Source organism: Capricornis sumatraensis, chromosome 2, assembly GCF_032405125.1.
Source record: "Capricornis sumatraensis isolate serow.1 chromosome 2, serow.2, whole genome shotgun sequence".
NCBI lineage: Eukaryota > Metazoa > Chordata > Mammalia > Artiodactyla > Bovidae > Capricornis > Capricornis sumatraensis.
The window spans coordinates 76,435,031-76,443,766 of record NC_091070.1 but is presented as its reverse complement, the minus strand read 5'-3'; the positions used below and the strand labels follow the sequence as shown (position 1 = coordinate 76,443,766).

General features: G+C 56.4%; 1 protein-coding gene across 3 annotated transcripts; it reads left to right on the top strand.

Moving 5' to 3' along the window:
• Window positions 1-836: 836 nt before the first annotated feature.
• On the top strand, window positions 837-8,736 carry NDRG2 (NDRG family member 2). 3 transcript variants are annotated; one of them, XM_068963583.1, is made up of 17 exons: window positions 837-898; window positions 1,880-1,946; window positions 2,669-2,749; window positions 3,081-3,122; window positions 3,503-3,608; window positions 3,824-3,944; window positions 4,126-4,188; window positions 5,052-5,112; window positions 5,307-5,393; window positions 5,574-5,630; window positions 5,805-5,908; window positions 6,374-6,418; window positions 6,706-6,757; window positions 7,142-7,189; window positions 7,446-7,481; window positions 7,635-7,686; window positions 7,927-8,736. In XM_068963583.1, exons 3-17 carry the CDS (start codon window positions 2,675-2,677, stop codon window positions 8,091-8,093), a joined length of 1,116 nt encoding a protein of 371 aa, XP_068819684.1. In that variant the 5' UTR covers window positions 837-898; window positions 1,880-1,946; window positions 2,669-2,674; the 3' UTR covers window positions 8,094-8,736. The 3 variants fall into 3 exon arrangements, with proteins under 3 accessions (XP_068819684.1, XP_068819685.1, XP_068819686.1); XM_068963584.1 differs by lacking the exon at window positions 3,081-3,122; XM_068963585.1 differs by lacking the exons at window positions 837-898; window positions 1,880-1,946; window positions 2,669-2,749; window positions 3,081-3,122 and having other exon boundaries at window positions 3,549-3,608; window positions 3,841-3,944.

Below are 8,736 nucleotides of genomic sequence, written 5' to 3'. Positions count from 1 at the left end.
CCCCCACCCCACTTCCACAGAGTTAACTCCACCCCTGTGCCTGTTTACCCAAGAGTCAGCACCCCTGGGGGTCCTGGCCCCTCCTCCGCCCCTCCTTGGGCCCTTGACCCGGGAGTCTCCGTTGGCCATCCTCTCCCCCCCCTCCCGCGATCTCCCTCTATTTATAGCGGCCCCCCGCATCCCTCCCCTCCCTCCCCGCCTTGTTTTCCAACTTCTCAGGGAGCAACCCGGAGAGCAGTCGCCGGGACACTGCAGACAGAGGAGGTACCAGGACCCTGGGCGCCCCGAAATTGTAACTCCCGCGCCCTCGACGCCCCCACCCCCTAGTCGGTGCAGGCACACTCCCCCTGTCCGCGGTCGAGACCCTCGCCTCCTCAGCAGCGGTCCTTCTTTAGCCTAGCCCTGTTTCCGGGCGGGTGGAGTCAAAACCGTGGAGTGCCAGCAGCCTGGCTCCGTCTCCCTTTTACCCGTTCCCACCTTGGAGTCGGGGCGCAGGAAGAGCCTGAGTGCTACAGGCAGGGCCAGATCACGGGTGGGGGCGGCGCTGAGAGCGGGCGCGGGGGTCCCCCACGGGACTAAGGGACCCCCCCCCTCCCACGCCCGCAGCCGCCCGGTTGCTGGGGGCGGGGGGCGGTGGTGAATGCTGTGGGTAGCGCGGGCAGTTGGCTTTCTTCAGAGTTCCCCTCGCGCCCCCAGCGCTGCCCCTCCCGGAGCTGTGGGAGGCTCCGGGCGGGGTGAAGGGGGGCGTGTTTACCAGGGGTCTGGGGCGGATCTGCGGGGAGCTGGCGGCCCGTGGGCGGGCCGGGGCGGGCCGGGGGCGGGTCTGCGGGGAGCCCAAGCCGGGGCGGGCCGGGGAGTCAAAGGCAAGTGAAGGTGGAAGCGGCCGCGGCGGCAGCAGGTAGGGGGAAGGGCGGGAGTGGGGCCGCGGGGCCAGGCTGGCACCGGGGTGTACCGGGAGGCGCTTGGATCCCAACCCCTCGGAGTGCACGGCTCGTGGGCAGGAGCCGGTCCGCAGGGCCGCGAGGCCGCGGCGCACAGAGGCGGAGGCTCCGCGGGCTGCAGGGCGTGTTTGGGGCGTGCACGAAGTTGAGTCCGGGGTCCAGGGCTCTCCGCGCCAGCCGTGCGAATTGTCAGCCTCCACGCGGATAGCAGCGAGGGGACTCGGAGGGACAGGTTCCGGAGGCTGGGCCCAGTCAGTCCCATCTGTCCTCCCCATCCCTTCCCAGCTGGCTCTCTGCCCTTGTGGGTCGTCGCGGCACGCTGGGGAGAGAATGTGGAAACGCCCCCCACACACTCCTTCTCCACTTTCGGGACCCACACCGAGACTGGGTGGAGGAGAGAAGCGAAAGCACGAGGCTTAAAAAAAAATTTTTTTTTAATGGTGGAAGAAACGGTCGTGCTCTGCCACCCCATCTCACTCGAGAGCTGTCAAAAATCTTGGGGATCCCTTAGTCCCCACTTTAATTTGCAAATAAATTGAGCGCAAAAGTAGTGACAGACGGAGCCAAGGTCACAGTGGGAGCAGCAGAGCCTGGGGTAGAATCCAGAGTTTCTGACACAAGACACGCTCTTTCCTCCACATCAGCACTTCCTTCTCTCCTCTCCCCGCCCCGCCCCCGGCCCCCGGCCCCCCGCCCCCCTTCCCCAAGCCTGGACTGATACCTGCTGTGTTGCCCGGCAGACCCCTCCAGCCTGTACTGATTCTAGCTGAAGCCTGGAGAAGACTTGTTCACTGGACTCGTGGGTACAGATTGGGAGGGTTAGTGACCTGGCAGGGATTGGTGACCCAGATAGTCCAGGTCTTGGCTTAGGTTTTCTGTCTCTAAAAGACCCAGGATCTGTCTCCCATGTCATTCACCTCATTGCCTTGTTTTCTCAGACCCCAGAGCCAGGAGGAGTGAGAACCCTGACCCCTAACCCTACTTCATCCAGCCAATAGGAGCCAAGTAAGTGACCCCACCTCCAGGCTGCTGGCCCTTGACTCTGCTGGTCTGCACAGGTGCTCTGCTCCTCACCGGCCCCAAAGGTTGAATACATGTTACTTTATTCGAAGTCAGGAGTCTTAGGAGGAAGGGAGGCATTGGGTCTGTTGGACACAGATGTCCCTTGTCCTTCTTTTCTGGTTTCCCCCTCCCCCTCTTGGTCATGTTACTCAGGTCATTTTTAGCCCCTTTCTCTTTGCGCTGCTGACCTTGGCGCTTTAGTCGAAGGTCACAGTCAGTGGTGAACTCTCGATACCCATCCCTTGGTATCTTTAGAGCACCCAGTCACTGAGCCACGAGTTTCACCCCCTACCTAACTAGGAGTGTGGGGTGGCCCCTAAATATAGCCTGGGAAACCCGAGCTGCCCTGCTGCCCCACCCTGATATTTCCATCCAGGATAGGGGAGGGGGTACGGAGGTGAGGTGTCGGTGTTGAGGGGTGTTGGGATGGCCGGGCTGAAAGGAAGTGGTGTCCTGAGTCCTCTTCCCCAAGCCCTCTTTCCCAGCTGCCTGGCCCTGCAGCCGGGCGTGCCGGACTGCCTCTCTCTGGGTCCTGGAGTAGTCTTCAGCTCCTGGGGCCCTCCGCACCCAGCACTCTCCAGTGTTGAGAGAGGAAGCCAGGGGTTGGGGGAGGCGTGCAGTGTGGGGGCAGCCTCCTCAGTCTCTGTGTTTCCTCACCCTGCCAGGTCACCATGGCAGAGCTGCGGGAAGTGCAGATCACGGAGGAGAAGCCGCTGTTGCCAGGGCAGACACCCGAGGTGGCCAAGGTTATCAGAGACCCCTGACTCCCAGGCCGGAATCCCAGACCTCCAAGCATAGCCCTCACTTCTTCCCTTCCCAGACTCACTATCACTCACACCCCCCTAAGCTCTCCATATCTCCCCATGTTATCTCTCCCCAAACACCACGACTGAGAGTCCAGGCTTCTTTCCTGTCACTATGCTAACCTTCATCCTCTCCATGTCTCTTTTTCGTCAATCTCTTTCTGTCATTGGTCTCCGTTGGCCCCTTTACCTGTCTTCCTTTCATCTGTGTCTGTCTCTCTGTGTGACTCTGCTGTGTGTTTCTGTGTGTATCTGTCTGTGTGTATCTCTCCAGGAGGCTGAGTTAGCTGCCCGAATCCTCCTGGACCAGGGACAGGTAACAGCTTGGGGCAGCCCAGGTGGGAGGAGGGGCTCTTCTCGCCCCAGGAAGGAGGGGCCCTGCCTGGTTTTCTTCTCTCTGCTTCTTCTCCTTCTATTCCAGTCCTTTCCTGTCCCCATCTCCCTGCTTTCCTCCCGTCTCCTTCTTTTCTCGGAGTTCCCTGATGCTCTTCGATCTTTCATTATTCTTTCCCACACCCTAAATCATCTTCCAGTGTTGTTTGTACCTAAATTCTTGCTGATCCTGCTTCTACTTTTTGGCTCCAGTTTCCTCTCTTTGCCCCACCCCTGCAACCCCCCGACTGTTACGGAGGTTCCTCTCGTGCCTCTTTTGCTCTCAGCCTAACTCCTGCCTGATGGTGACCTGTTTCCCTGCAGACTCACTCTGTGGAGACACCTTATGGCTCTGTCACTTTTACTGTCTATGGCACCCCCAAACCCAAACGGCCAGCGATACTCACCTACCATGATGTGGGACTCAACTGTAAGGACCTTCACTTCCTCTCCCATTTCTTTCTGGGAAGAGGCTGGAGGGGCAGGGGGAGGGGAAGGGCCAGTATGGGAAGGGAGCCACGTGGCGTGTCAAAGGGGTAGTTCTCTCCTAGTCTGAATGTGGCATGAAAGAAAGAGGGTGGATTCTGACCTGGGGACATTTTCCCCGTCTGACTCTACTGTTGGGGTGATGGGGATTCTCTTTAGATAAATCCTGCTTCCAGCCGCTGTTTCAATTTGCGGATATGCAGGAAATCATTCAGAACTTCGTGCGGGTTCATGTGGATGCCCCTGGCATGGAAGAGGGGGCTCCCGTGTTCCCTTTGGGGTGAGAATTAGCTCCTTCCCTCCTCATCAGGCTGTGAGGCACATGGCAGGTATGGAGTAGATTGGGTCAGGGAGGAGGAAGGGGAGGGCAAATGGTGACCCTGGGAGAGAATGAGTAGCGCACGGAGGCGGGGGCCGTGGGGGCAGGTTGGTGTTTTCCTTAACCTTCTTTTCCTCCCCAGGTATCAGTACCCATCTCTGGACCAGCTTGCAGACATGATCCCTTGCATCCTGCAGTACTTAAAGTGAGAGGCCTGGGGACCCCTCCGAGCCAGAGTTCTCTTTCCAGCACAAGGTGGCCCTTAGAACTCCTGAGCGAGTTCTGTCCGGACTAGATATTGTCTATTCCAGTTGAGAGGAAGCGGGTGGCTTTGGAAAGCTGACTTGAGTCAGCAGAGTAGCTCTGAGGGAGAAAGAGAAGAGAAGGGAGCTGTGTGCCTGGCCCTGCCTCAGGCTGAGGAGGGTCTTCTCTGATCTGGAAGCTAGAGAAGAAGAGGAGGGGGCGACATAGTCCCTGAGGAACCAGACAAGCCTGTCTTTCCCTCCCCCTCCCTGTGCCTCCTCCAGAGGCAGAGGGGGTGAGAGAAGGAAAAGAAAGCCAGGTGTGGCCTCTTCGGGGCATACTTAGTGCTGATGACACCTGGGCTCTGTCCTTGACTTGGCTTTTCCTGGGCATCAGGGCCCTGGGCAGCTGTGGTTCACCTCTTGGGCTCTTTCTCCTGATACTTCCTGTTGTTCACCAAACTTGTATCTTTTTTTAATATCTTGCTTTAAGTTCCCCCCTTCCCAGTTCCTCTAGAGGAACCAGGAACTAAGACAGAACTAGTTGAACTAGCTCCTGAAAGTTGAGAATGGACAAAGAGCTACATAGGAAACAGTGTCTAGTTGGTTGGCGTGTGGGTGTTTCTTTTCAAGACACTCACTCTCTCGGAGAGAGCTGGGAAAAGACTAGTGTCCATTTTTTAGCTCCTTAGCACCTTCTTTTTCAGCATCCCCCCAAAGGAAGGTCCCTTTCTGTCCTTTGTGCCCATGGCCTTAGGAAGGAGGAGTTTGGAGAGTCAAAGTTTTGGATACCCGGACCCTTTAGACCTACATTTATCTTTCACAGTTTCTCCACAATAATTGGAATTGGTGTTGGAGCTGGGGCCTACGTCCTGTCGCGATACGCTGTAAGAAATTAAAAAAATAAACCAGATAAGCAAAAGGCGGGTCCAAGGCCCAGGCAGTGTTTACTAGTGTGTGCTTGGGGGGAGGCTGTGAGTATGAGGGTGGGCAGCAGGCCCCGTGGAGCCTGGAGTGGGCAGAGCTCAGTGGGGAGGGGATAAGTCATGCCTGCCTCTGACTTCCCTCTGCTGCCCCTTAGCTTACCCACCCTGATACCGTCGAGGGTCTTGTCCTCATCAACATTGATCCCAATGCCAAAGGCTGGATGGATTGGGCAGCCCACAAGGTTTGGAGGGGCCTGTGCACTAAGATCTTGGGGGGCTTCCCCTTGTGTGGGTCCATTTAGGCTCTAACAACATAACTGGCTGGCCTGTGAGCTTCAGGGATGGGGGAAGGAGCAGGAAAGAAACTTGGGTCTCTACTCCTCATAATGTCCTGAGCTGTCTCACCTGCCCTGTCCTCATAGCTAACAGGCCTCACCTCTTCCATTTCGGAGATGATCCTTGGACATCTTTTCAGCCAGGTAAATGGTTGTGGAAGATGGAAGTAGAGGGAATCAGCAGGGACTGGAATGTGTGGGGTGATTTCCTTACTTGGGACTAATTTGGGGAGGAAAGAACGTTTGCCTCTTTGCATCTCGTAACTGTTTTTGAGTTCCCTTCCCAGCCCTATTTCTTCTCCCTCTATTTTCCTTCAGGAAGAGCTGTCCGGAAATTCCGAGTTGATACAAAAGTATAGAAATATCATTGCACATGCTCCCAACCTGGATAACATTGAACTGTACTGGAACAGCTACAACAAGTGAGTGGGCATGGGAGAGAATTGTAGAAGCGGGAATGGGGGTCATGGGAGGCGCAGAGGGCCAAGGGGAGGGGAAGCAGGCTGTGCGAGGTGGGCGGATTGTTGGGCAGTAGGGGGCAGCTGCAGGACAGATGGGGGTTGTGGAGGGGAGAATTCTGAGAAGCCGGCCCCCTCTCTCTTGTTACTTCCTTAGACTTTTGGATTCCCTGAAGTAAGATGATCTCCGGTCCTCGTGCCCTTCGTCCCCTTCAGTGCCCTCTGACCAGGGACCTTGGGCACAAGTGACCATAGGGCTCATGCTTGAGGCCTGTCTGCCACCTTCTCCTTCGGTTCTCACTTGTAATCACCAATATTCAACTCTAATTTAGGGGAGGAAGATTGCTTCCTCATGGGGAAGCTGGCTTACATATGTGTGGGTACCACTGCTTGCCTAAAGTTTCTACTCTTCTTTTAAACCCTCTTTAGTCGCCGAGACCTGAACTTTGTGCGTGGAGGCGATACCACCCTCAAGTAAGACTTTAAGGGATAAAGCTCTCCCGCTCTCCCTGGATCTTCCCCTACTAGATGCTTACATCCTTCAGAAGGAGAGTCTTTTGCCAGGGAATTTTCTTGTCACCTCCTCCCCTATCCTGTTTAGCAAACCACCGCCCTCTAGGTCTTACCCCTTTGAACTCTGTTGGTGGGGTCAGTGGGGTTCAGAAGGTTGTTTTCTCTTTGGAGCCAACTGCTCTTCTGGGAGGAGGCGGAGGAGGGAGTGCCAGGGGCTCACCACCTGCTCCCCAACACTGTGCCTCTAGGTGCCCTGTGATGCTGGTGGTAGGAGACCAAGCACCCCACGAAGATGCAGTGGTCAGTAGGGAGTCTTGGGCTGGGTGAAGGAGGGTGGCAGTCAGAGGGCTAGCTTGCCAAGAAGCAAGCTCTGTTGGGGACGGGGAGAGTAACTTTGGGGCATAAGAGGTTGATTCCTTACAAGAAGGAAATGGGCAGAGGCTTGATAAGAAAGGAACTTGGAGGACTCTTCTGGTGCTCCAGTGGTTAAAACTGCATGCTCCCAATGCGGGGGGCATGGGTTTGATCCCTGGTCGTAGAACTAAGATTCCATATGTTGTGGGTATGGGTGAAATAAAATTAAAAAAAAAAAAAAAAAGAATTGGATCTGGGCCCCTGGGTCCTTTGGTTGGGAGGGGCCACTGGGAGTGTGACTTCATTCATTCAACCTCCTCCCTACTCCAGGTGGAATGTAACTCAAAACTGGACCCCACCCAGACTTCTTTCCTCAAGGTCAGTAACCCTATTCCACATTCAGCCTGACTCTTGGCCCCTGGTCCAGAGCCATAGATCTTCTCCAGATTCAGCTGCTAGGCTGGCTTCCAGGGTCCTACATGGGAGCAAGTGGGTGGGCGGAGTAAAAGAAACAGAAAACACCCCATCGGCCTGGAGTGGGAAGCCTAGGGAAGAGGGCCCTCTTGTACCTCTCAGCATGGCTCATTGGTTTTATACGTTTATCGCTTTTTCTGGATGACTCTCTCCTGAACAGATGGCTGACTCTGGGGGGCAGCCCCAGCTGACTCAGGTGAGCGCCCCTGCCATTCGTGGGGTGGGATATTAGTGGCCCTGAGCTATACCCTTCGCTACACACCCCATCTCCAACCTGCCATGGCTATGGGCTACAGCTCAGTTTCTAACCTCACTTTGCTGTCTCCCTTTCCTCGTTTTACTTTCACAGCCAGGCAAGCTGACCGAGGCCTTCAAGTACTTCCTGCAGGGCATGGGCTATAGTGAGTATGGGGGTCAGAGGCTGTCATGAGGACAAGAGGTTGCGGCATAGGAGGAGGGAGGGCCACGGGGGCAGGAGCCACTTGAGGCTAATTCTTGGATTTACCACTGTCTGTCAAATCAAGCTCCTCGACCCCTGGCCCCATGTGCAACTCCCGTCTCCACCAAGCACCCCACTCTGAGTTGCCTGCTTCTCTCGCCGCCTCCGCTCTGACTGCTGGCTTTCCCTTCCGTCTCCGCAGTGGCCTCATCCTGCATGACTCGCCTGTCCCGGTCTCGCACGGCCTCCCTGACCAGCGCAGCGTCCATCGATGGCAACCGGTCCCGCTCTCGCACCCTGTCCCAGAGCAGCGAGTCTGGGACTCTCTCTTCAGGGCCCCCGGGGCACACTATGGAGGTCTCCTGTTGAGTGACCCTTGTTGCCCGGGTGTGGGACCCAGCCCTCACCTCCCCCAGTACTAACCTGGGAGGCGCACAGGGCACTGGGCCCAAGTGAGCACAGGAAGCTGGGCAGATCATGTGGGGAGATGACCTTGATCTTTGATTGCTACCCTAACCTTGACCTCTAACCTGTGATTTCCCTCAGCTCCTGGGAGAGATGTCCTAATATCTCTTAGGGACCCAGACCCCTAAATGATCCCTCTCCTTCATCTTGGTGTTAAGGCGGAGAAGGCATGCATCCCTGCTCCCTAATCTGGGTGTCTGTAGCTAAGGGACAAGAGGTTGTAGAAGCTGTCTGTGGTGACTCCCCCAGACTCTCCCTCCTTATCCCAGATTGCAAGGGTAAGGGGCTCCGGGCTGGGGCTCCTCTCACCAAAGCTGACATGGTGTCGCATTAATCCTTCACCTCTGAAGGGTGTGGGCCTAAATGAATGTGTGACAGGGGAGAACTGCTGGTGGGTTAGTGGTCCTCAGGACATGCCAGAAACGTTGAGTGTGGAAATGGAAGTTGGAATGGGAGGTGGTGGGCGGTGAACAAGTGTGACGGAAGGGCTGGAGCTGGGCAGTAGTAGGAAGGGGACTGGGGCCGCTGGCTGCTCTAACTTTGGTAG

What these genes read in the sequence shown, in the direction of transcription:
- NDRG2 (XM_068963583.1), top strand. Translation starts at nt 2,675, where the DNA reads ATGGCAGAGCTGCGGGAAGTGCAGATCACGGAGGAGAAGCCGCTGTTG. An exon ending in TCCTCCTGGACCAGGGACAG is followed by an intron (nt 3,123 to 3,502) that starts GTAACAGCTTGG and finishes GTTTCCCTGCAG; the next exon opens with ACTCACTCTGTGGAGACACC. An exon ending in GGAGGCGATACCACCCTCAA is followed by an intron (nt 6,419 to 6,705) that starts GTAAGACTTTAA and finishes CTGTGCCTCTAG; the next exon opens with GTGCCCTGTGATGCTGGTGG.